Raw genomic sequence first — 26,293 nt, 5'->3', positions numbered from 1 at the left:
ATGCTTGTGAAGTTTTCATTGTGGCAGCTTCAGAGCACACACTCTGACTGATGTCCGCGACTCAATCACTATGTCAACAAAGGTGTGGATGTTGACGGATCGCCAGCGTAAAGGGCAGCAGTAAAGCGAAGGCTGATCATTTTGTGAAGAAGCTGCGTGATATGTGTGTTGTGGTAGAGTGGTGCTTTGACGGCGAGGAAGGCAGGTGATGTTTTTTGTCTCATGTCCCAGACAAGCTTTCGCCTGGGATCTGAGACTAGAGACACGCTTCGGATTTTCCACCCTTATTCAACTCGCAACACGACGCGACGAGAGTTCATCAAGAAGGTCGGAAGGACCACCTACCTTACAGGTACGTAAGGCCGCTCCCACGGTCCGACGCGTCCACGTTCATAATGCGTGCTTCCACGTTGTTAACCGGCAGATCCAATGGGCATGTCCGGATGTGAAAGCCGGACGCGAAAGGATTGTGTTGATTCTATGCGGAGGTCGGGTTCATTCCTACTTCTGCAAGTCGAAACGAGAGCTGGAGTCGAGCCTGGTCTGGACTGCTGTACCAGGATGGCGTTGATGGCAGGAAATAAAGGCTGATGAAAGAGATGTCATGTGTTTTGCGGTCGGTCCCTTGGGCATGAAGATGAAGAAAGAAACCATCGCCATCAAGGGCATTCCGAAGGTCCTCTCCATCTCCATCTCCATCTGCGTCCGTGTTCGAAGCTTTCTGGCCGTGCTTCGTGGATGCTCCCTCGACGGGACATTGGATGGCATGTTCTGCAGGTCCGCATACGAAACATGCCATTGTAGCACGCCGCTCAATAATAGAAAACCTACCTATTCTGCCAGCTGCAGGCCAGGCTACCTTATAGCTGTGTATACTTTTCGCCCGTCCAACCTGCAGGCGCCTCCGGCCCACGGCACGCTCTTGCCGTCTCGAACTTGCCTCGCCATCTAGTCGGCCCTGCCTGATAATAGAGGGCGATCCGACGACTCGGTTTGCATTTGCATCTCCATTCTGATGATCATCGTGTCTTAAAAAAAAGTTCTCTATTGCAGTTTTTCAACAATACCTGTTTCAAGTCATTCCGCGCGTGTGAATCGACTTCTCTCCCATCCGCTCCGTTTCGATAGCCCTCCATCCTGGCTTCCTCATTGCCCGACATCCCACTTCCTGATCCTAATGTCAACATGTCCGCCGCCTACCCGGTAGGCACCTTTGTTCCAAGCAGATTCGATGGAGGGCTGGTGGCTGCCTCGTACTTTGCCAGTCTTTGTGGGTGTCTTCTTACCATTGAAATCCTTCATCGTCGAGGCACATCAATCAAAAGCTTGAGGAGCTGGTATGTTGAGATTGGCATTCCATTCCATCATATGTATCGTGGCTAATGCTCTGTATAGGCTCGAGAGTTTTACCTGTGCAACATCCATGGGCTTGGTCGGTGTCTGGTGAGCAACTCGGCATGTTCGCTGTTGAACGTGCTCTGATTACTTTCCAGGTGTATGCACTTTATTGGGAATCGTGCCATTATTCTCGGGGATATCAAAGCCAACGTTGAGCAACTCTCCTACGGTGTTGGCTTTACCACCTTGTCAGTCTTACTGCCTGTGATGGGCCTCACGGTCGCCTTTTCCACCGCCGAATTGACGTCGAGCTCTACAACGATACGCTGGATCTCACTTGTATGCGCGGGAACTTTTGCAGGGCTTTCGGTTGTTGGTGTGTAGGCTTCTRAGTATTAAAGACGAACGCCATTGCTGACTCCATTCTTCTAGGCATGCATTACGTTGGCAACCTTGGTGTTCGAAACTACCATCTCATCTACAGCAAAATGTACATCCTGGCATCGGTTTTGATCGCGGTGGGAGATTGTCTTGCAGTCTTGGTTCTGTTTTACCAGCTACGAGAGCAGTGGATCAACCTGTGGTGGCGACGCTTTATGTGTGCGGTGCTTCTTGCTGGCGGCGTGTCGGTAAGGTCTCTTGGTAGTTGTAGGTACATTTCAGTCTCGTGGCTAATGGCTTCGCAGAGTATGCATTTTGTTGGATCTACCAATTGCAGATATGTGTATGTGAGGTCCGCGGGACCAAATGCCAATGGATCCAGGAACGTTCAAGTCATTGTTGCTGGAGCACTGTGTGGAGCAACTGCTTTGGTCATCTTGATTGGGTTGATTCTTATCCGTCGGCATGACCGTCACACGCAACGTCGGTCTCAAAAAGTTATGCTCTCGTGTGCGATGTTTTGTCCGGAAGGAAAAGTTTTGGTCACTCCAGAAGGAATTCTGCCTGCACGAGAGATTACGGACAAGTTCAATCACCGCACTTTTGACGAGGAATTCGACACGGCACACCCGGTATTCCAATGGATATTTCGAGTCAGCCGTAACTGGGCCGGAGTGATGGACCTTATACCAAAGATGAAAAGTCACCTTGGAGCACAGAGGAATGGCGGTGTTGATGATTCTCGGCTCACCAGCTCACAATCAAGTGCAATCTACGACACTGAGACATACCACGACTATGAAGTCATCTTCCGAGAAATGTTTTGCGTAGCTGCTGCTTCAATAGCCGCCTCGATTCATATGCCAATGGACAAGCTCGGGGTGATTTACGACAAGATCATTGAGACTGGAACATTGACATGTGAGGAAAAGACGAGCCGGCGGTTCCGGACCAGGAGGAGGTCGCTAGTGGATGTTGAAGCTGCACTGAGGCAGAGCGTTTTCGGCAAAGGTCAGCTCATGCTCCTCACCCGTATGTTGACGACAGATGAGGTGCATAAGCTGGAGAACGGGGGCTTCAAGTTTGCGTTTGTTGACCATGTCGGTCGAAGCATTGCCCACGCGATGCAGATCCCGCAGCGCACGCTGGAAGCGCACTTTWTCAGACTGAGGCGCTATGCGGATGATGCTCGACGGGAAGAGAAGTCTGGAACGTGGTTGAGTTGCTTTGCGATGATTCCAAAGCCGAATGGAAAAGGCTTCGATGTTGCAGTGAAGAAGGATTCTCCAGATCAACTCCCTGATGTCGCACTACTCCCCGGGCAGCCGACACCCGAGCAGGCTGCAACGTTGGATCAGCTGGATGGGCTTCGAGTCAGCCAGATTGCAGCAAAGTTTGACGATCCGAATGGAATGTATGGCTCTCATCTGGATAATGAAGCCCGGCGATTCGTGGATACATTCCACCAGTCCATGTTGAGTCTGATGCTTGCCTTGCCAAAGGAATGGACCAGCGAGGCTCGATTCTGGTCGAAACGACTCACTCCACATTACTGCCGTTCCCCAACGACCTTGTACGCATTCACCGTCATGGGGAATATGCATACTCATCTCCCACACGACAGTGATTTAAGCCGTGTTCCCAGAACCTTTTTCGAGACTCGCCATCGATGTTATCCCGGATCTCCCGATCATGCCCTACTGGCCAAAGAAATTCATGCCATGTTCGCGCCAATATTCGCCCGCAAGATTGCGAAATCTCGCCCTGTCAACCGACTGCACAAGCTCTCGAATGCTATTGGAGGGAGAATCTCACCCATTGCTAAGCTTTCCACCTCTGGGCGAACCAGCTCCAGCTCAGAGGAAAGTATGGTGGAGAGGGAAGAGGGCGAACATGTAGATCATGCGAGAGCAGCAGAGAAAAAGTACGAGAACAATAATCTCGGGGGGATACTTGTTGACACCAAGACGATGGTCAAGACGGATAGCAAGGTTACAACTCCTTTTGATAGCTCGGAACCCACGAAGCATCTGGGGAGTATTGTGGCTGTTGGGGTTGTGAAGCCTGAGAGGACTTTTGCCGATGAGCTTGTTGGGATTACAAGGGCGAGGTTTATGCCTGCTTCGACTAGGTCGACTTCCTATTGAGGAATGAATGAATGAGATGGGTCTTTTTGTCCTATACTTCACAATTTGAACGGTTCGCTTTGGGGTGTCTGTGAAGCTGGTTCTCATACACACGAATGTTCATGAGCCCTTGCAAATACTGTGAACAGTGCAGCGTGTATGCCCTCTCATGTATATTGATCAAAAGATGCATCTCGCCTTCGTCGACGAAGGATGTTGCTTCGCTGGAGGCTTTGGAATAAAATCAAACAGGCATATCCTCCGGGGATAGCAATCATGTTGGGTCGGTCATTCTTTGACTTTTTTTGCCTGTTTATGGATATAAACTCCTCGAAGTCAGATGTGGTTAAGAAGGTATGACTGGATATCAGGTAGATTGCATTGCTATGTCTAATGATCTCTCAGCCTTGTACTTGTATGCTACTAGTGAAGCGTCCTTGGCCCTAAAAAGTCTGCTTTCCAAAAGAATAGCTTGTCTCTCCGTCTAGGAGAAGGCATGACAACTCCAAGACATCAAGTAGATTGCATTGCTATGTCTGGTGATCTCTGAGCTTTGCACTTGCATGCTACCAGTGAAGCGTATGTGTCCTGGGCAAAAAATCTCCTTTCCGTCTGGGAATCGACAAAAAAAGATTGTTGCATGATGCTCTCCATCTGGGAATCGAACCCAGGTCTCCCGCGCTTGTTAATCGACTAGTGCCGATCTTGACAAGCGGAAATCATGACCACTAGACCAATGAAGAAGTGGTGCTGGTTGATAGCACATTGGTATGTTGTTCGATGGAAACAATAGGGTAGGCAAGGAATATGCTCAATTGCCTTTCTGTGCCGATGCAAAGCCGTATTCGAACGCTATAGGAAACTGTGAGACAAGGGAACGGACTCTGAGAAGTCTGCGAGTGACAATCTTTCAAATCACGAAAATGCCATGATTCTATTCAATCTATGTGCGTCTCTCATGCATCGAGCACGGCACCGGCTACAGGCCACCCAAAAGCTCCGTCTCGAGTTGTATACTGTGGCTCGTAACAAACTGTACTGTACATCAAAATGTGTGAGTGGGAAAATATTTTCAGCGGAGTTCCCAATTAGGAAATCCGAGCTAGTCTCGACTAAGAAGGAGGTCAAGGGATCCTTGGCAGTCAACGGCGTTTTCTCGGATGAATTTTTACTTTCCCGCGACATCATCCACGCCGTCCTCACTCATCAAAATTCAAGATCATCACCTTGTCAATAACATCATCATGAAGCGTCCGGGTCTTCAGCCACTATATTCTGTTGTATAGTCGACCGAGGTCTGGTGAAATTGCGAAGGGTGCCGCCCTACGTACAGCAGCCAAAAATGCTGTACCTATTGCAATGACGACAGCACGATTAAGAAGACATTGTGCGATGAGATATATTCGACCCTCCGGAAGGCTGCTTTCTTTTGCGCTTGTAGCTACCTGTTAATGACCTTTGTCATCGATTCACTACAAGGAGAGGCGGCAATCCTTAATTCCATCAGCCCTTGGACTACTACACCGCCCACTTGTCGCTTTTGACGATGACAAATCCGCAGAGCTGTCGATATGAGAAATCATCAACAAAAGCAGCGCCCTGAACTGCTCTCGCGATTGATTAACGGCTACTCTGCCAGTAGCAGGGAACAAATGCGCACGAACAAACAGGATTGGGGGCAAGATGCATTGGACCGTGAACCACGCAAAGTTTCGGTCATGCAAGACGTGCTGCAACCAGGTGACCGTGTGTATGAGGCATGACGGTAGCGACAATTGGCTCGTGCTCCCACTTCCAAAGACATATTAGCCATCAAAGGCACCTTTCGACGCGTCGAATCCTGCCTTTTACACCAACAGCACCAGTATGCACTCTAACAACCACAAGGAGTTGTGGACCAAGGATTATGCTTTGGCAAACCAGCATGTCAAAATTGACGAGGAGGATGATATTAATAGGCTTTAAATCATCGAGCTAATAGAGAGCGAGGCCTAAGGATACTATGGACATAACTGAGGATGCCTTGTCCTGGTGAATAATCCTCATACCGACAGCTCTCCAATTCTGGAACTTGCGAACTGGCGTAATTGACTCTGGAAGATCCAAAAGTTGACTTGATACATGCGCCGCTGGAACTACTGATCGTGGTCAACGGAAGTCTGATCATGCTGCCTGCATACAAGAATGGAGAATTCAGTCGCCTCGTTTCCAACATCAGTTATATTCTTACCCCTTGAGACTGAATATGATACAATGAAGATATCTTGTTACATATCATCGACCAAAGTGCGGCGCGGCATGGTCCTTACCTCTCGCCACAAAATGAGCCACTGAACATGATCACGTCTACCCTCGGAGGACAACTCGCGCAGCAAGGGATGGAGCCAAATTGCTGAACCGGTCAGGTTGGTCAATGGCAGCGCATTATCATATCTGAAATTAGAATATGAGCCGGATCCCTCTGGCTCGGTTATCATCATGAATGCAGCAGTTTGGCAGGGACAGTCGACTGGTAGAATAGCGATGATTCTCCATTGACCCTGGGAAAGGAGTCCATCTCGATACTCCCGATGATCATGTCATGAAAGAAGACTCGCCGGAATCGACTGCAGAAAGTCGCGGCAGCATGCTTCAGCCAGTATGTGGACGCCTCCGCTCTTGGCCAACGTGTATCCTTTACCAGATTTTCTGCCATCTGTTTCAACTTGGCTTACCCATTCTGATTTGATCGGCGGAGAAGCCGTGGCCGAATTGGAGCCGCGAGATGACTATGAAATGCATGCGACTCCTCCATTCAGCATTCGCTAGCCTCAAGATCTCGACGTGCTCACAAAGTGACACTGCTCCGTGGTGCATCTTGTCTAGACTCCTCTATGGATTCTTAAACGAAGCTTTGGTCATGAACTCCCACGGCCATGGCTTGTTTGTTTGACAGTGATGAACTGTCGWGCTGTGGAATTTCAGGATGATCACCATACTGGACGGTTTACAGAATGAGTCTACTCAACGCCGATGGAGTGGACTTGATGGAGACGACTATGCGCAAGAAGAGACACAGAGCTGTCAACATGAGGATTGTACACCCGAAGAGGACTATCAAGCATCTTCCCAGTCCCTCAAGACCTCGTTCTCGATATGGTTTCCTGTTCTCAAGCTGCTAGAAACCTCTCTGCCAACAGAGTCCACYGTTCAGTAATGAAGAGAGCTATCAAGGACCCCGAAATTGTCAACGAATTCTCATATTGACAGCTCTGGAAGACATTCTTGCAAGTATTCTGGTGCGATCGCCAAATACTCGTCTCCCAGGAACATGAACACAAGAATGGGCACTACCAAATGTTGATGCTCTCATACATCGGACTACAAATTCGGCCGATTTTTGCTACTTTTCGCACCTTTGGCAAGTTGCCGTATCATGAGATCGAGCATAACATCTTCACTACCGCCAGGGATGCGCTGACCGTTGATTTCACGCCATGCTCTTTCCGCAATGCTCCCCGGGCCGTCTTTACTATACGCGGATCCTCCGAAAAGTACGACCGCGCAATCGGCACATTCTTTCAGGACGGCGCCTGCGTTGGCCTTGAGGCCTGCAACGAGGGCTCCAATCTCGCCATCAGCCCTTGATTTGGTCATKTTGTCTATCTGGAAGACTGTCTGCTCGATCCATGCCCACTGCGCTTCGAGCTGAATGCCGGCCTTTGCTAGACGGTTTCGTACGACGGGCTGGTCCATGAGCGAACCACCGAAAGCTCGTCGTTGCAAGCAGTGTTCGAAGGCGGCAGAAAGTACTACGCGGGCTTGTCGAGTCGCGCCAATAGCAATGGTAAGGCGCTCGTGATTGAAGTTGGTCATGATGTATTTCATGCCTTGACCTTCAGTCCCGACCAAGTTGGTGACCGGAACCTTCACGCGGTTGAATTCAATCTCAGCGACGCCATTCGAAAGCTGGCCAGCCATGTTCAGACGCTTCACCGTCACGCGGTCTTCATTCTTGAGTGGCACGATGACCAGAGAGATCGCCGACATGCCAGCTTCTCCTGTCCGCACGGCTACTATAGCATGAGAACACCATGCAGCGGTACTTATCCACATCTTCTTCCCATGGACAATGTAATGTTGTCCGTCTGGGGTTTTGTCGGCTCGCGTCCTAATGTTGGCAACATCTGTCCCGCCCTCAGGCTCGGTGACCGCCATGCAGATCTTCTTGCGACCCCAGAACAGATCGGCGAGGAAGCGTTGCTTTAGTGGACCATTGCCAAAACGGAGCAGACAGGGTACTCCAAATCCGGGCGAAACGTTGATGGTGCATGATGGTCCACAAATCCCCGAAGCCATCAGTTCGTCGGTAAAGATCAGATTGTGGAAGGCGGAAAAGTCTTCAACCTTGACAACGTCCAAGATGCTGTGAATACCTGCCGCTTTGAGCTCGACTACTGGAAGAGGCGCTGGTATGGCTGGCACGAGCATCTTGTTCTTCGCAAACGTCTGGAAAACATGGTCAGGCACTTGGCCTTGAGCCTCCCATTCAACCGCATGTGGTGTGAAATGAGTCGTGATGAATGCTCGACATGCGCGTTGCCACTCCTTGAGCTCTGGAGTAAAGTATGGCGAAGGCTGACCGCTCAAGTACGGAGGCTCCTTGAATGGGGATGAATTTGTGGATGCCATTGTCTTGTCCTGCTCTGCTGACGACAAAACCTTCTTCCCAAGGTAAGCAGCAACCTCACAAGGTCTAGGTATATCGTCAGATCGACCTCTCGGGCCGACTGGTCCCCCGTCGGTCCGAGTCGGTCTAAGGTAGTTGTACAACAAGAATACCTCGAGAGCCTCGACTTCTTACAGAAAGGTAAGCAGAAAGCTCTTCCCAACTCTTGAAGGTGCGAGTCTTTGTCATTTTATCACCATGTCCAAGTACATTGCCAGAGCAGAAGTTGCCCAGCACAAAGATCTTGACGACATATGGATCATTATTGACTGCGGAGTGTACGACCTAACCGATTTTGTGGATGCGCATCCTGGCGGGTCTGTCGCCTTGAAAGAGGTCGCCGGAAATGATGCTACGGAAGCCTTCTACAGTCTGCATCGTCATGAGATACTGAAGAGGTATGCCGGTCTGAGGATAGGCATGGTGCCCGATGAGACGCCTGCTATTGTTGTTCCCGGTCCCGGAGAGTTGAGTTCTGTTCCCTATGCCGAGCCATTGTGGCTCAGTAAAAAGTTCAACTCACCCTACTATAACGACAGCCATCGGCGATATCAGAGGGCTCTACGAAAATTTGTCGAGGAAGAGATGACGCCGGAAGCACTGCAGAAGGAGCAAAGTAGGGAGTATATCAGCCAGGAACTTACTGATAAAATGGCCGACAACAACATCCTCGCCTGTCGTCTTGGGCCTGGCAAGCATCTCCATAACAGAAAGATTCTGGGGGGTGTCGTAGATGGACGGGAATTCGATTGCTTCCACGACCTCATTACCTGCCAAGAAATGGCCCGTATTTTGCAACGAGGGTTCCAGGATGGGAACTTCTCGGGAATGTCAATCTCCCTATCGGCTGTAAATTCATGGGCCAAAAAGGAGTTGAAAGACAAAATCTTGAGTGAGGTCTTGTCTGGCAAGAAGAAAATAGCCTTGGCAGTGACAGAGGCGTACGCTGGATCTGATGTGGCTGGCATCAGGACGACCGCGGAATTGAACGGCGATGGCACGCATTACATCGTCAATGGGACCAAAAAGTGGATTACAAATGGTATCGCTACTGTCTCAGTTTCACATTCCCACGACCTAGCTAATTTCATGACAGCCATCTTTTCAGATTATCTTRTCACAGCTTGCAAGACCAAAGCAGGCTACACAGTTCTTGTCGTGCCGAAAGACTCCACCGTAACATGCAGAGCAATCAAGACCGCATATTCATCTACAGCGGGAACAACCTTTGTGGAGTTCAACAACACCAAGGTACCACGCGGCTACCTCCTCGGGCAAGAAGACAAGGGGTTTGAAGTCATAATGAGCAATTTCAATCATGAGAGATGGATGATGGCATGCATGGTAACCCAAACCGGGCGCACAGTGGTGGAAGAAAGCCTTGAATGGGCACACCAACGGCACGTCTTCGGCGCACCTCTCATAAAGCAGCCAGTGGTGCGCTCAAAGCTCGCAAGAATGATCAGTCTCACCGAGGCCAACCAAGCCTGGACCGAACAAATTACTCGCCAAATGAAGGAGCTTTCGTATCATGATCAAGCCAAGTACTTGGCTGGCCCCATCGCCCTCCTCAAAACATTCACGACTCGTGGAGCACACGAGATTGCGAATGATGCTGTACACATTTTCGGTGGCCGCGGTCTCACGCAGACGGGAATGGGTCGCGTGGTTGAGATGTTCAGCCGCACTTACAAGTACGATGCAATTCTTGGTGGGAGTGAGGCAGTGCTCGAGGATCTTGCTGTTCGACAGGCAACAAAGCTCATGCCAAGAGCGGTGTTATAGGCATGTTGTACACTACGTGTCATACCAAAGGTCTGCAGATGGGCTGCTGCTTTCCCGTGCACGACACCCTCGCTGAGAGCTAATAGTCCAGCCTTCCCATAACGCCAATGCTTCCACATGACCTACTGCTACTGCCACTGCTACTGCTACTGCTGTATCATCAGTCGAGTGTCCTGGCATTCAAACGCCGCACCCGTTACGCTTGAGATTGACACAATTTATCAAGTCGGTTGTCCCCTCGCTGGACATCCACGATCTTTCGCTTTTCAAACTATACGGTATGCATTTCATAATATACATGCGGCATTATAGCTTAGCAGAAATCTTCGCACAGATAGAGGACACAAAGCCCGCCGTCCGGGACTTTGTCAAGAATGGCGGACGCTACATTGGCATCTGTCTCGGTGCTTACTTCGCTGGTGATACTTCTGGCTTTGATCTCATGCCTAAGGGTGTCGAGGTTACTCAGGAGATCAACCAGCCAGGAGCCGAGTACGACGACGAGCGCGATGTCCTTGGACGTATCGACTATACGTTCTTCACCGGTGACAAGGCCGGTCAAACTGTCAAGGATCGATGGATCTACTTCCAAGATGGCTGCGTGGTAAAAAACTTCAAGGAACCTGACGATCAGATCGTCCTTGGTTGCTACACTACCAACAACGATGTTGCTGCCACCTTGAGCAAATTTGGCAATGGCTGGGTCGATACTATCGGACTTCACCCTGAAGCTGATGATAGTTGGTGTGAGTTACAATTTTCTAAAGCACCCACACGAGAGAAGCTGACGGAAACAGTCGAGAGCGTAGGGATTGATGCTCCGGACGGTCTGCAGTACGATATTGGCTGGGACGTCATCGAGGCGACCATGTTAGGTGCCTATGGCGAGAAACAAGCTGCCAGCAACTCGTCCACCAGCCAACAACCGTCCAGCACATCATCGACAAGCGATCCGACGACCGCTGAGCAATCGGGCAGCTCACAGTGCAGTTCTTCGACTATATGGTTTCTAGGTGCTTTGTATTTGACTGTACTCGCACTTTGGTAGAGTTAAACACACCAGCCGCTGTTCTTCTCGCGATCTATTCAGTGAAACACCACACTTTGTGAAAACCCTTTTGTTGCAGCTTGCATATCATCTGGTTACTATTGTGGAGGAGGCTTAGAGATGACGTATCGTTCAAAGTGTGTAAGGATTCAAAGTTGCCATTGWCATCCTTCAGGATCAGGATCGCTTTGGGAGAAGTGACTCACTAGTGATTCTCGATATTCCAGCTTCATTACCTGTATACCTATTTTCTTACATTACCGCTTAGACAACAGCATCGTCGCCAAACTCATCAGCGATGTCTTCCCAACCAAGTTTCTCAAAGCTCTTTGAGCTCCCCAAGGAGATTAGAGAATTGATATACACACATTACCTTACAAGCGATGACCTCGTCACGGATCGACCCAAAGGAGGACCTATCGAGCCACCAATAACCATGACAAGTCGATTACTACGCAAAGAGACATTGCCACTCTTCTACCGTCTGCGTCCTCTAAAACTCCAAACAGACGCCTGGGGTGGCTCGCACGCCATGATGTACGACTGGCCCTGCTGGCTGCCTCGACTCGGCAACAAACTAGCACATGTCCGTACAATTGAGTATACTTTTTTCCTGGGAGGACGATACGGACAACCACCGTTCATCATAACATATACGATAACGCTCAGCAAGCGGCGGAACGACTACAATATCGAATGCACATTCTTCGGTACTCCTCCAGACGACGACCGCGCGAACCCGGGAAATTTCGAGTCGGATCGCAAAGCGATATGGCAGCGTCTTGATCGCGTTCTGGGGCGCTTTGTGTCGAGGAGACAGATTGGTCGTCTCAAAGTGAAGGACTTTGAAACGATCGTGGATGTGTGCCTCATACTGGATTATGTTTGCTTCAAAGAGACAACAGGGCGATATTAGCCAATTTGCAGCCGATAGGATGCCAAATTTGACTGTCATTCAGCGTATGACTTGAAAACGCAGATGATATCTTACCTCCGCTCTCCATAGAACATGTGTCACCCAGAATACTGATGCCCGAAACCCAACTCCCTGCATCTTCTTGACATGTCTTGATTCTCGAAAATGCATTGCCATAGAAGGATGAGGGCCATTAAAGCAACCGGGCGAAAAGAAAGCTTTGTAACGTACCTGAGACTGACAACAACTCGCTGGAGAAACATCAAATCCGTCGACGCCGTCCGATTGATGTATCACCGCTTTCTGACCATAAGGTACAGAGGACCAGCTGGGCTTCTCTGTCAGGGACAGCTATTTCGACAATTAGCGGCTCCACAGTGAACTTGGAAAGTCTCGTGCTGGCGAAATGACAAATGTAGGAGCTTATACGTACTCTCACTCTTGCTGCGTGGGTATCTCGTAGGGCTCCGAGTTCCTCGCGCAAAGTTCTTCAATGCGCTCTTGCAGAACACGTGTCCTCTCTAGTATCTCTTCTCGCGTCAGCACTTCTTGCTCGCTGCCGTGATCCTCCTCCTCATCATCATCGTCTTCTTCCCTGGAAAGTACATGCGTCATGTCCGTGTCCTCATCTTCATCTTCATTTTCAGCGTAGCCAAAAACATCTTCCATCGCTTCATCGCTCGTCTTTTCGCCCCTTTGATSGCCCAATTCACTTATCTCGCTGCCTGAATCGCTTGCCGGGGGACTTGATGTGTTGACAAAGCCGTTCCCTGACTCGTCGGCGTGGATTCCAGGGGTGTAATCAGCAGCAGTGCGGTCAAATTGCGACTGTCTGCGATACTCCTCCTCTGGGCGGTAATACTCCTCCATGTCGAAGCGCGCTGTGAGGCCCTTCTTTGGTCGCCGTCTCATAGAAGATTCCGGAACCAATTCAAGATTCATGGAGCCTTCGGTCGCTTGATCATGCGGCGGCACGCCACGCTCAGCCTGGGCACGCTCCGCCTGCCGTTTTCGATCCTCGACATGCGCCAGATGCGCTTTATCGCAACGTATTTGGGCTGCACGCAATGCTTGTCGGTCGCCGTCTGGGTCTTGCGCTTCTGTCAGTCGCTGAACCTCAAGAATGGCAGCTTCATTCTCGGCGGCGATTTCACGTGATTTTGCGCATGGCCCGCAGTAACGTATCGCAAAATCGATTCCGTTGACAGAATGGGGCAGCTCGGAAGATGAGCGGATGGGGTGTAGACAAACCGACGCAGTGATTGTGCGGAGCATGGCGAAAATGAATGCGTCAAAGTACTGCGAGTTTCCACGGGTGTGGTGGAACAAAAGCAGCGAGATGGATGGGAGGCCAATAAATGTCATCGTGGGATCGGGAGATGCGGCGATAAAACACTAAGATCTTCGTGCACGCCTTCACTGCTGTTTCGACTCGACGTGACTAGAACGTTGTGTGCAGTGAATAAGACTCGCCATCTGAGATCCTGAGGTGCAGCAGAAGAACAATTGCACAAGGTCAGAACAAGACGGGGAAACGTTTTGCTGGGAAAAGAGGGCATGAACCTGCCAGGTCTTACAACTATCACAGGAGGAAGGAGACAGCCGGGAACAGCGCAGTGGTTTTCGGATGCTGCGAGGGAAGGGCACTTGATTGTCTACGCGCTGCCGCCAGTTAAGAGCCTTTCTTCACCGACTGAAGGTAGATGGATGTATGCTAGTCATGGAGATGTAGCAARGTGGTTGCTTCCCATCTCGGTGTGGAGTCTGGAGCACTGAAGGCCGCTCTAGGAGCTCGGTCGCTACTAGATCGCGTGGGGATATACATGTCCCATCTCGAAGACGGGGCGATAGAGTCGCATCATGGTCGGTGGATGGGGTTCCAGCGATGTGGGAGCAAGGCATCAACTCGAAGCATTTGCGTGAGATGGATGAGGGCGGAAGATGCGAGGTGCACGTGAAGTGAAATGAAGTGAAGTGGAGTAGTGAACGATCTGGATTGTACAAACTGCGCACGGGCCATTGTAGCCCTGCGTCAACGGCAGGAAGGAACGCCACCTCAGGGTTCCAGGATCCAGAAATCGAGGCAGGAGTGTTCTCAAACACGGCAGTCGACAACAGACTTCGACATCGCCTTTGCCATCCACAATCCTATTTGGTCATCCTTGTCTATAGCCAAGATGCCCGTGTCAGTCACTACCGCGACCATCTCGCAACCCGCGACCACCACGCCCCGAAGCAGAAGCGAGAAAGAGACGGTGACGTTGCCGCAAGAGCAGGCTCCCTTCAATGGGAAGAAGGCGAAGAGTGCATCAGATGACTTCTTTTGGACATATACCGAAGAGCCGCACAGGACACGAAGACAAGCAATTATCAAGGCACATCCCGAGGTCAGCCATGTCCCAAGATAATCTTTCTCAAAGCCATGCTGAACCTTCTACAGGTCCTCAAGCTCTGCGGACCTGAGCCATTGACCATTCTTGTTGTACTGGCTGTTGTCAGCTTGCAGATCGCATGTGCATATCTTCTTAAAGATTCTGCCATCTTGTCATGGCAATTCATGCTCACGGCATATGTGATTGGAGCCACCGCGAACCAAAACGTCTTCTTGTCAATCCATGAAATCTCCCACAATCTGGCCTTCAAATCACCCACGGCCAACAGACTCTTCGCCATTGTTGCGAATCTGCCGATTGGGATTCCATACTCGGCATCATTCCGCCCGTATCATCTCACCCACCACAAATCTCTTGGAGTCGACGGCCTTGATACGGACCTGCCAACCGCTCTTGAAGCTTGGTTCTTGGACTCTGTTGGCGGCAAAGCCTTTTTCGCTACATTCCAAATTCTTTTCTACGCTCTGCGGCCAATGATGGTCTACAGTCTCCCTCTGACCGCCATCCACGCATTGAACGTTGTAGTGCAGCTCGCCTTCGACTTCGTCATTGTCAAATACTTTGGCGGTAAGGCCATGGCCTACTTCATTATGAGCTCTTTCCTGGCAGGCTCCCTTCATCCATGTGCAGGACACTTCATTGCTGAGCACTATGTGTTTTCTCAACATCAGCGCCAGCAAGAAGCAGCTTCCTCGTCATCCGCCAAGCTTGCTCCACCACCAGAGACGTACTCCTACTATGGCATCCTCAACGTCCTCACATTCAACGTTGGACTGCACAATGAGCACCATGATTTCCCAGCCATTCCATGGACCCGGCTATGGAAACTGAACCAGATTGCGAACGAGTTTTATTGCGATCTTCCATGTCACCATAGCTGGACCTGGGTCATCTGGCAGTTCATCACGGACAAAGAGGTTGGTCTCTGGTGTCGAGTCAAGAGGAAGGAAGGTGGTCGAAAAGTTGGTGGAATTGAGGGTGCCAAGCAACATGCTCAGCCTGTTGACCTCGTGCTTTGAGCGATGCGACACACCCGGTGCTCACCACAGTATAGACACGTACAGATGATGAATACGCTATGATGAGTTCTTTGAAACTTGAGTCTTTACCAGCCTATCCCAATGCTATGAGCGTCGAGCACACTAGAGGGAGTCGTGAGATTATTGCCTCTCACATCRTTTTGGTACCAGTGTTAGGGTTGGGGTAGTGTAAATCTTCGATGGCAGGCAGTCTTGGTCTGAATCGATGTCACAACTCCTACCGTTCGACAGCGATAGTTTATAGCAGCATGATTCTCTAAAACGGCATGTGCTACTTTTGCATATCGACTTTTTCACATAAATTCCTCCATCCGGAGCGGACCACAAATCGAAACCCGACTTCGATATGTTGTTCAGTTGAGCTGGGGGTAACTTAGACTTCTTCGCCCGGCAACGGACAATTTAACCGCAGTGCTACGATTCAACAATTTACTCTCCCTTCATTTCCTGACATGTTGTATCGACAAAGGAAACGCATCATCACACCAAGATGCCGCTATTCTCCCTTTCTGCCCGACCTCACGACATACGAACACCTACTCGGAAATCAACGCTAGTCACACCCAGGTTTGCTCGCTAGAATACTAGCATCTCAACTTCAAATCAAACCTGGTCGACAACTAGGGTCGATCATACCAGGGCGGAAGAACCAGCCCCATGTCAGCCATGTGTCTTTCATAGGGATGACATAAGCATATTCCCTGTAACGAGATCTCAAGACCACGCAGACTCCGGCATTTGACGGACTTTGGGCTGTGGAACAAACAGTGCTGGCATGTTTAGGCTGTTTTGCTACTTTATCCATGTCTCGTCAGGACCACTCTGTCCGTATCTCATCTTATTCAAGCTCATGTCATGTCTTATGACGCCAAATCTGAGCTGCTCATGCAAAGTGCTTGATCAAAACAATCTGGAAACCGTATGCCATCACAGTCAGTCATAGTGCAGAAGGAGGCGTGGTTTCCAAGCAGCCGCCCTCTTAAATGTCGTTCCAATTCGTTCCAGGATTGTTCATAATGAGTTCTGTGGAGCCTCGTCATCGCCCACATTTGCCGTCTGGGTAGGACGTTCTGCTACCCCTGCTCGCCATAGTCAAAAGTCTCATGATCTCGACATCTCATGATCCGTACCATGGGCATCGTGAAAGCCTATTACATAACATCATTCACCTCGCGTAATCACATCCCAGCATCGTTCATTTCATTGGGATTGCTGACTCTGGCCGGGAGGAACGATGATACCGTCCTTGCAAAGCACAGCAATCTGCTTGAATAGGCGTCGCCAGCCCACCGGATCGCCCTTGGCTTTGACAAAACGCACTTCCAGCACGTCCAAATTGACTTGGCCAGGAACGGGGATCCGCTCGACCAAAACATGGCCCTGCAAAGGTTGTTGACGAGAATCCAAAGTCTTGACACGCAGGGATACGACCGGGTCCTTTCCCTCCAAGGCACTCGTGGGTGGCTCCGCGACGGGTATGTTCAAGCGATGCATGGCAGTCAGCAGCATTGGTAACAGCTGCGCAAATGTCAGCATCGAGAGGAATCGCGCCAACGAATGCGAGGGCACGATGTCCTTGAATTGTCTAGCGACCTGGGTCAAGGTGAGCGGGACGGATGGCGTGGCAGAAAATTGAGACATGGAGGGATCCTCCGAAAAGAGGTCGTGAATGTTATTGATGTTGCGTGTTGACGCAGGCGCCGGACAGTTCTGATCAGTTTGTGGCTGGGAAGCGCTGACACCCAGCCGCGGCGGTGCCTCCCAATCGAAGGGTGCATCAGCAGTGGGTGTTTCCGGCTGAGTGGCTGCTAAGTTTGCCTGGCCAGGCTGCTGGGAAGCGCTACTGTCGACATCCATTGGATCGCCCTGTGAATGGCCGCGAAATGGATCGCTACGTTCGCGCTGTGACGACTGCACCGGTGCGCTAAAGTCGATCCGCAGGCTCTCTAGCATTTGCGTGGCCAAGCCGACCGGGTTTGCGGCCTTGCCTTTGGCGTTGAGATGATCATTTGGTCGTGTGTACCAGAGGTGCTTGCGTACGCTGTCAAAGGTGAAGCGCTCGGCGTGATCAATGTTCAGCATGCCGCGCAGTAAGCTCAACGCTGCCGAGGGTACCCTCTCCCAGAGCTCGTCCGCGGGGTGGCCTTTGGTTGTGACGTATTCGTGATACTCGTAGCTGTCGGCCATGACCGGCGCATCCCATGGTGTGTTGCCAACGAGCAGCACGAACAGAACGATAGCACAGCTCCAAACATCCGCAATCTGGGGATCGTAGCCCACCTTCCCCTCGCCMTGTTTGCGCTTTTGGTTCGCTTGACCGACGTCCAGAATCTCGGGAGCAATGTAGGGCGGACTGCCGCACACCATACCGCACGTCTTGCGTTTTCCCGTCCGAGGCTCATGGAACATGGTGGCCAGGCCAAAGTCGGCCAGCTTGAGATCACCCTCGCCGCTTAGCAGCATGTTCTCTGGCTTGATATCGCGATGCGCCACACCTTTGCCATGGCACCAGCTGATCGCGCTGATCAGTTGTGCAAAGTAGAAGTGTGCAACGTCCTCGCCTACGCCGGCGTCGGCCTCGATCTTGTCGAAGAGGTCGCCGCCCTCTGCCAGCTCCAATGCCATCCACACCCACGCTGCATCACTGCCGTTACTGATGTAACGAATGATGTTCTGATGAGGGCACACATGTGCGTGCAGCGAAAGCTCGAGCTCGAGTTGCTTGGGACGTAGCTTGCCGGCGCGAAATGCGTGCTCTTTGTTGATGAACTTGATGGCAATCACCGGCGACGACTTGGTTTGGGGTACCGCTTTACGAATCGAGGCATATGCGCCACAACCGATCGTCTTGGATATGATACGGAAGGGGAGATCTATGGGCAGAGGAACGGACTGCGACTGTTGGGAGGAAGTGGTTGTTAGCGAATCGATAGCAAAAACGTTAGCCGGCAGGTTGAGACGAGATTAGCCATGCGAGAATAACTGAAGGTGACCATAGATATCGCACTCACATCTGACGGTGGCCCTCCCATCCTCGGCGTGGGCTTGAGAAATCACAGTGAGTGTAGGAGGTGGGACGTCTTGTGGAGTTGAGATGATGTTGACGTGGGATAGCCGCGACGCGTAGCGCGTCAATTCYCGCGCGATTCAAAGTAACTAGCGCTACCTGACGACATCTGCAGGCTGCAGCAAACACAACGAATGGAGTCCTAGAACGATGTGGGCGCATTGGGAGATGAGGCGGCAGCGAGCACCGCAAAAACAATCCAGTCATCATCTCTCAACGTATATACATCACATCGAGAGCACATGACGTTGGTGTGATAATTTTGCATTTACATGCTACGCAGGCGTAGCAGCACTAGTGGTTTACACACGCATAACTATTGCTCTTGTCCAGAGCGCCATGCTTGCAAATAGCCACCTCACATGACCCATCCGAGGCCAACTGTCACGCCTCTTAGGTCCTCATTAGGTCCATCCCATGCCCAAGTCGTAGCTAGCAATAATATCGTACCTTCGATCTGTGGATCGAAAGTTYGCATTGTCCAACCCTGTCTCGTTGCGCATCGTAAAGTATGAATCAAGAACGTAAAGAAAGAAACACGCCCTTCGCAATGCAAGAAAGAATAAAGGGAGTCCGCTCCTCGCTCCGTAACGCCAGACGCTGGTCAAATCAGGCAAATCCTAGCCACCTGTTGTTGGGGTATCGTGGACCCAGTATGCCGCATTTGGATTCCGATCAGAAGCCGATGAACTGCCATGTGGCAGCTTGATTTCCACAGCCTTTTACAAGGGGTGCTGCGTGGAACAAGCACCGGCGGGGGAAAGAAGATTGTGACCCAGGATCAAGCCTGATGTCGTGTGCGGCGTAGAGTAAGCACGCCCGGCGGAGAGATCAATACAGAGGTCACGGTGCCAAGACGTCTGAGGATCGAGCCGTGGGTAGGTCAATAGGCCGTAGCGCCTAGCTACGCGTTGTCGATGCATGGTTGGCAAGCATGCTCTCGAGATTGCGTTCCTTCAGAACAGAAGCATACTTGGGCTCTCGCGAGAATTTAGGCACAGAGTCCTGCAACGTAGAGTCAGTCAGCTGAGCGTTTTGAGAGTCCAGCAGTAGATAGAACTTACGCTTGCCATGAGTTTGAACACGCTATTTTGTGCCTGATCGAACAAGGTCGCCACTTCGTCCAAGCTCACAATCATCTTCTCGTCTTCCCCTATCGAGCGAGTCATGCGTCCGGCTAGGGAATTCCGCAAGCTATGGTCGATGTTCAGCTCGCATGGCGAGCCGGGTGCAAGGAAGGCGTTGTAGAGGCTGTACGCTGAGGCGAGGGTCTCCCTGATCACATCGGGTTGTGGGGTGGTGGACCCACGCTTGGCCCGTTCGTAGTCGGCAAGAAAAGATCTCACTTCGAGGTAAAAGGCTAGATTTTCCTCGCAATGCGTTTCGCGGAGGTATTCGCGGAAAAGAAGTCGAAGTGCTGGATCACGCACAATGACCGCCATACGGTTCGTGTTGGAGTCTCGTACAACACCAGCCGCTGGTCGATGGCTTGCAGACGATTCGCCGTTCATCAGTTCCTCGGAGATGGCGCTCCACCCAGCAGTCCGCTGGCCTTTGTGCGTAACGGCGTAGAAGACGTGTTTTGATGCCACGAATCGATGTGCTGAGTTTGCCACCTGACTGCTGTGACGATCTTCACCAGCCGGTTCGATAAAGGCATGCTGGATGAACAAGTTGGCAATCTCGAAGGCCTCCCGTTTGTCGACCGTCGTGCAACAGTCCATGAGCCAATCGAAAGCAGCCTTGCCAGTAAATACGGGTGCATCTCTGTTGTCGCCACGCCTGATCCTTTGCATTTTGATGCCCGCGACTCCCGTTGAGAAGTCGTTCTGTGAGTCGGTGTCATTGGATGTCGTTGGCGATTTGACGTTCGGGCCCTGCGGGCCAGCGAAGCGCCGGAAGATGACATCCACTGTTGCTCGATCGTGGACAATCATGTCAGTTTCGGGGTCTCTCTCCAGGATGACAAGCTGCATCGTATTCCGCGGCGAGTCGAGAAGATCGTTGACGTGCCTCAGGTGGATACCATTTCTTTGACAAAATCGCGCCAAAATGTGCATGCCCTTAGGCGTGAGCTGCCAAACAGTGCCCTTTGAAGTGAAGTCGGTTTTGCCATCGAGAGACTCAACGAGCCTTGCTTCCACAAAACGACTGCATACTGAACGGGCCATTTCCTTTGCCATGGAAAAGGTGGTCGTTGTGGTTGTYGTCACAATCCGGGAAACATCTTTTGGATCAGGCATGCGATTTGATTGAGAGAATTTGAGAGAGCCAAGATTGGTCACGGCTTCTTCGCTGGTAAAGGTGTGGTCTATTCGAGAGAATCRAACTCGATGTGGTGTCAGCGGCAAGCTGACYATGAGCGTAGCGAAAAGGTCCTTGAAGTCCTGCCAAATGTGTGAGCTTTTGTAAACTGTGCGGGCCCCGTGGCATTGCGCCACGAAGCCATGATTGCCCGCGCGTGTAGTGTGCATCATGTAATTCACCAAGGCAATGGAAAGTGCAGAGGAGGAGGGATGACGAGAAAATATACATCATGAGGCACGCCGTATCGAATTGCCGGTAGATTTCTGTGACACGTGGACGGCACGCCGAAACACGAGATGTGGAACGTACCCTTGTGAACGGCCGCATGTCGTCCGTCATGCGGAGCAACTTGGAAGATGTTTGGTGCATCGTGCGAGGGCTACGGCGGAGCAGCTTCTCGTACTCGTCAACGTCTGGGTAGGTGTCGTACTCTTTCTCCGCTTCCATCCAAGTCGCAGCGTCTGCGATTCGAGGGCGCTCTCCACCGGGCCTCGTGGACTTTATACGCGGTGCTACGGTATCGGAGAGCTGGGTCTCAGAGGATGCGTTGGAGTAGCTAGAGGCGTTGGATGGCGGCTGAGAGCTGGTGTCGGAAGGCGAGACAGGCACTCGCGGCAATGTCTCGCCTTGAGAAAGCACTTCTTCGGTCTGTAGAATCCCGCGAAAGCGYCCCAGGTACAAGGAGGCCAGACGAGAGTGCGCACGGGGCTTGCTCGTGACCACTGGTCTCGCACGGGAATCCACCGTGTCTGATGTGAGGTGGGAATTTGGAACTTGGGATTTTGTAGGTGCCAATCGAGATTGCTACCTAGGATGCTAGAGTGTGATCGATATTCGTGGTGGGTGAGGAATGCGGGCGTTCGCTCTCCTGCCAACCGGTTCGGATGATGAGCACGAAATGTCGTCCGGGAATTGGCTCGAAGACGTGTGAATCCGTAGCAAACACTTTCTCCACGCCAGATGATAGTGGGAGCCGTCAGCAGCAGAGACGAGGGAAGGATGAGGTAAGTAGAATGCAATAATGAGTGGGCCGCCTGTTGCTAAAGTGCAAAGCCCGCAAGGGTCGAGCCTGTCGGTGCTCAGCAGCACAACGACACAGGCCCCCAGTCGATGGGTGGGTCCTGATCTCGCGCACGGCCGGCAGGCAAGGATGCGCACCTCGTGGGCAGTGGATCCAAAAAATAAAGTGGATCGCAGACTTCGTGCCAACCGTCTCGCGACTTTGCGGCCGAGGCCCGTGCGCTGTCGTCGGCTTTGCGCACCGTGAGCAGCCGTATTTTGTCGCCCGATTGAGGATGGACTGTACCTTTTACCTGGGCCCAAGCTCTGGCCGGCAGTTGCAGCCAGCACTCACGACTCGCTCGACACGCTGCGCGGTGGACACGACGCTGGACGACCGGTAGCAGGCAAAATTCTCCGACGTGGACCGTTGTGCGAGGGCAGCAAGTGGCAGCATTCGCGCGGCGGGTACCGGGTACACACAGGCTGACCGTGTGCGTCGCTCTGCCGGCCTGTCCTTGTGTTTCACCATGCGCTGAAATGCAATGCAGGCATTGGATACCCTTGTCAGAGTTACCAGGACGGCCATGCGACGTGATGCTCACGTTGTCCACGTTGTCCGCTGCCTGCCGCCCGCTGCTCGCTACCTGATTTCTATCGGACCGCCATGGAACACTCTATGATTGCCGGTATCATGTCGTTCGCACGTGGCACAATTCTACCTCCATGAACGTCGCTAGAACGACGGGTACACACTACTATGGAAGCTCATCTCTTCCTCCGTGGTTCTTCACCGACACACTCACGCTTGTCCGAACTGAGCAGCTGCAAAGGCACTATCAACAATCAAAGCCTGACTGAGAGGCTGGGGCTGTCAGCCTTGCTATCTTCGAGAATGAGATGAAGTAAGCTTTGTCCCCTCGACGAGAAGACTCATCAACGACAAACGCCGCTCTCGATATGGAGATTGCTCTTTCCCATCATCACAGGTTTTGCGGATTGAGTTCAAACGAATACTGAAGCTTGAGAAATGAGCTGCAACTCTGATGTGTCAAGGATCCAAGGGCCTGTGGATGCAACGCTGCGGAGATTCATCTTCTATTACTCATAGAAAGTTTGAGGAAGGATCTCCGTGCACGACGCTTTGAACAAAACGAGTCATTGGAAGTGCTGCAATGCGGTCTCGTTGTCACAACGTGTTCATGAAGAGTGGAGTTGCCATGTATATACATACCATGTAGGCCGTCGTACAAGACCCGAGACAATTGAAAATTGCCGTCCTACTTACCGCACTGAAAAATATTCTGCTCTCTACCACAACAACGGCACTATCGAGAAGACATGCGTTGAAGACATGTGGCTCTTCGCAACGCTGCTTATTCTTGTGCTTATAGCATCCTCTTAGCGAGCGTTGTCGTCGACTCACTAAAAGGAGAGCTCAATTTCACCGGCCAACTTATCATGGAACAAGGTGCGTCGGCAATCTCTAGACGTGGACAAAAGTCTTAGCCGTCCATTATTGACGTGCCTGCTTCTTGTTTTGCACGTGGCAGCCCGGCGTGGCGTTTCGGGGCGCACAGCGTCAAACTCACTGCGGTCTTTCAGGTTCCTCCACCGCTTGCAAAGGCTTCACCTGGGTCCCGGCTCATGATGGCCAGACCGAGCGAAGGCGCCTCGACAAATTACCACTTCTGCAAGACGATGCTGCGGTTATGTAAAAGCTGACTGCAACGGAAAGGCTCTTGGCCGCCTTAGCCGTGATGGCGCCAGGATCGTCGACCGCTAGAAGGTTTCTCGAAGCTTTTCATCACACGTGAAGTGGAGATGTGCTCTGCAGCAGTACATCATTGATCACGCTACTGCGCATACCGGCCTCCTATAGGCTGCGGACTGCATTGGCGTGTGTGCCCAAAGAGGCAGGAGCCAAGAGTGAAGTCTGTGGGCGGGCATGCCTGATTGTCGAGATTCCAGCCTCTCCACAGCAAAACGATTCTGCTCCGTGCATCATGAAAATCGTGTAAAGTCGGGCGACGCAACGACTTGCCCCGAGACGTGAAGGCGGCGGCGACACTGACACGACATGCTGTGTGCCGGGGACGTGCTTGCGCCGAGAAAGATCCCTACTGCCTCGTGTCTGAGATTGAGCTGCGGTGTTCGCTAAAGACAGCAATGCACCTAACCTCATTCAAGGCAGGCCGCTGGAATTTTCGGCACCCAAGTGATACGACAGCGGAATCACAGGTGCGAGCAACTCCGGTATGAGAGCACACGAAGCACAAAGTCGATGTACGCAAGGCGTTCTCGGAGAATTCTCCCGTCACAGAGAGGCCGAAACGGTGAAACGGCTGTCAGCCACCAAACGTGAGAGCCACGCAGTCCTCGAGCACCCGTGGACCACAAAATCATCACCCCGACCACAGATGATGTTCACGGGTGACTGTCATCAGAAGCCCTACCAGTGATAACAGGGAACCGCGGTTCCGTCTACGTCTTCGCCTGCAAGTCCACCAGGCTTGCACCGCTAGTATTCTAATGAATCATGACAACACTCCCAACTTCCCAGGTCGCCGGAGGCGTGTGAACGCCGGCCAAGCAATGGCCACGTGGAATCCGAGCTTTAGCACTTTGCCGACGCAGGCCCTGTGTTCTAGACCTGAAAGAGCATAGTCTGCTCTCTCTCCGGGCCATATCGTCCCTTGCAGTCGAATCAGTCTTGCTGCGCGATGTGCGAGATGCCGAGTCATGAGATTAAGCGATGCCCGAGTCGTGACCTTGCAACCACGTGGACTAGGCGGCCTGCCATGCAAGCGAAGAGACCGGATCTCGTCTTTGCAAGGGAGTTTTCCGTGAGCCGCTGACGGCTCGCCTCATGCGATAGTGCTCATTGCAGGCCTCAATCAGCCTGAAAGCACCATCGCATGCTGTCATCAGCTTGACTTGACATGCTCCAAAGTGCACCTCTTGCTTTCCAGCCATCAAATGAGGCACGATCTGTACCTAGGTCGCGCAAACATGGCATCGAGCTTCTGACCTGCAGCAACGACACCTCCACACTGTTACAAGCACAGTGATCCAGCACGATCAGAGCGCGATAACCACGGCCGACGTGGCTTTTTCTGGCGACAAACTCTGCTGACACTCGTCAGATACGCAGGATGACTCTACTATCTACAGGCAGTGTCTTGACCGCCATTACAAACGTGGAGGGGGGTTTCGGCGTCACTGTGGCCTTGCTCCCAGGTGGCTTCTCCTCCTGGCTTGACGAAGACAAGAAACCTCTAGAACGCTCCCGACTTTGTGTTCACATCGGTATGGTGTTCACATGGCTATACAGTACAAAGCATTGGCGCCAGGCGCACGTCCGATGTCGCTAAGAAGCTGACAATCGCTGCACGCAATGCTGAGGAAGAAAGAAATGCAAGCAAACCCCTACGCGTCGCCCGCCCGTGGCTGTGCCATTTCTGGAAGGTACAGTATCCGATGTCAGCTCGCTACCAAGACAACGTGCTATTTAACCTTCTTGCTCCTTCGCGACCCACATCTCTTTCACGTTTTTTCGCCTCGCGCTCGCGCTCACAGCTTCCCCTCCTTGCTGATGTAGGGCGTACTGCACCATGGAGATCATGGCCTACATATCGCTTAGCTGCAGCTGCACCGCCCGAACCGATCCAACCATGCTGATGCCCGTGTCACTATCACCAGCACGTTCCGATCAACTGGCGCCCTTGCTTCTATAGGGTTAATCCTTCGAGGACTCACCTGTCCAATCAACCTTCTGCCTAGGCACTTGGCTTAATGTCGAAGCATCCTAGAAGCGGAAATGCAAGTGAGTCCACATGAGCCGTCGGAACTCGACAGTCTATTCGTGGCCACGAGTCTCCAAATTACTACTGCATAATTCGACACAACACTATTCTAGGAGGGGACCGTCACATGCATGAACATTACAGCTGAAGATGTTCAGAGCATGCTTCCGAGCTCCGCTTCGCATTGGCCAAGTCACACTTTCGTCGAAGACGGTTCCGATCAGAACAATATCCCTAGCAGTCAATGCCTTATGATATCCTCTTCACCGAGATCTCAAAACTGCCCTGAGGACAAAGCCCCGTGATTCCGCAGCAAATATTACGCGAAGGATCGGGCACGAAGGATGGACTGCACGCCTGACGTGTACACTCTGCATAC

General features: G+C 51.7%; 8 protein-coding genes and 1 non-coding gene; 4 read left to right on the top strand and 5 right to left on the bottom strand.

Moving 5' to 3' along the window:
* Positions 1–1,185: 1,185 nt before the first annotated feature.
* On the top strand, positions 1,186–3,866 carry RCC_06186 (uncharacterized protein; the record flags this gene model as incomplete). XM_023771448.1 has 5 exons in its annotated part: positions 1,186–1,337; positions 1,396–1,443; positions 1,494–1,714; positions 1,771–1,967; positions 2,025–3,866. The coding sequence occupies 5 exons, from the start codon at positions 1,186–1,188 to the stop codon at positions 3,864–3,866; spliced, it is 2,460 nt and encodes an 819-aa protein (XP_023627216.1).
* A 625-nt stretch (positions 3,867–4,491) lies between these two features.
* tRNA lies at positions 4,492–4,588 on the bottom strand. One transcript has 2 exons: positions 4,552–4,588; positions 4,492–4,526 (listed from the first exon to the last, which is right to left on the bottom strand). It is a non-coding gene; the product is annotated as a tRNA-Asp (tRNA).
* Positions 4,589–7,205: 2,617 nt separating this feature from the next.
* On the bottom strand, positions 7,206–8,516 carry RCC_06185 (related to acyl-CoA dehydrogenase; the record flags this gene model as incomplete). The annotated part of the gene is made up of 1 exon (XM_023771447.1): positions 7,206–8,516. The coding sequence occupies one exon, from the start codon at positions 8,514–8,516 to the stop codon at positions 7,206–7,208; it is 1,311 nt and encodes a 436-aa protein (XP_023627215.1).
* Positions 8,517–8,751: 235 nt separating this feature from the next.
* On the top strand, positions 8,752–10,338 carry RCC_06184 (probable acyl-CoA dehydrogenase family protein; the record flags this gene model as incomplete). XM_023771446.1 has 2 exons in its annotated part: positions 8,752–9,595; positions 9,677–10,338. 2 exons carry the CDS (start codon positions 8,752–8,754, stop codon positions 10,336–10,338), a joined length of 1,506 nt encoding a protein of 501 aa, XP_023627214.1.
* A 442-nt stretch (positions 10,339–10,780) lies between these two features.
* RCC_06183 (uncharacterized protein) lies at positions 10,781–11,386 on the top strand (the record flags this gene model as incomplete). XM_023771445.1 has 2 exons in its annotated part: positions 10,781–11,084; positions 11,136–11,386. The coding sequence occupies 2 exons, from the start codon at positions 10,781–10,783 to the stop codon at positions 11,384–11,386; spliced, it is 555 nt and encodes a 184-aa protein (XP_023627213.1).
* A 1,351-nt stretch (positions 11,387–12,737) lies between these two features.
* Positions 12,738–13,667, bottom strand: RCC_06182 (uncharacterized protein; the record flags this gene model as incomplete). Its single annotated transcript, XM_023771444.1, has 1 exon — positions 12,738–13,667. One exon carries the CDS (start codon positions 13,665–13,667, stop codon positions 12,738–12,740), a length of 930 nt encoding a protein of 309 aa, XP_023627212.1.
* An 812-nt stretch (positions 13,668–14,479) lies between these two features.
* On the top strand, positions 14,480–15,714 carry RCC_06181 (related to putative fatty acid desaturase (mld); the record flags this gene model as incomplete). XM_023771443.1 has 2 exons in its annotated part: positions 14,480–14,689; positions 14,743–15,714. The coding sequence occupies 2 exons, from the start codon at positions 14,480–14,482 to the stop codon at positions 15,712–15,714; spliced, it is 1,182 nt and encodes a 393-aa protein (XP_023627211.1).
* A 1,221-nt stretch (positions 15,715–16,935) lies between these two features.
* On the bottom strand, positions 16,936–18,767 carry RCC_06180 (related to protein kinase chk1; the record flags this gene model as incomplete). XM_023771442.1 has 2 exons in its annotated part: positions 16,936–18,633; positions 18,747–18,767. The coding sequence occupies 2 exons, from the start codon at positions 18,765–18,767 to the stop codon at positions 16,936–16,938; spliced, it is 1,719 nt and encodes a 572-aa protein (XP_023627210.1).
* Positions 18,768–19,702: 935 nt separating this feature from the next.
* Positions 19,703–21,556, bottom strand: RCC_06179 (related to Developmental regulator flbA; the record flags this gene model as incomplete). XM_023771441.1 has 3 exons in its annotated part: positions 19,703–19,807; positions 19,867–21,189; positions 21,419–21,556. 3 exons carry the CDS (start codon positions 21,554–21,556, stop codon positions 19,703–19,705), a joined length of 1,566 nt encoding a protein of 521 aa, XP_023627209.1.
* Between the last annotated feature and the right edge of the window lie 4,737 nt (positions 21,557–26,293).

This window comes from Ramularia collo-cygni (assembly GCF_900074925.1).
Source record: "Ramularia collo-cygni strain URUG2 genome assembly, contig: RCC_scaffold09, whole genome shotgun sequence".
NCBI classification, from domain to species: Eukaryota; Fungi; Ascomycota; class Dothideomycetes; order Mycosphaerellales; family Mycosphaerellaceae; genus Ramularia; species Ramularia collo-cygni.
Note: the sequence above shows the minus strand (reverse complement) of the source record. Positions and strands in the feature narration are given on the sequence as shown.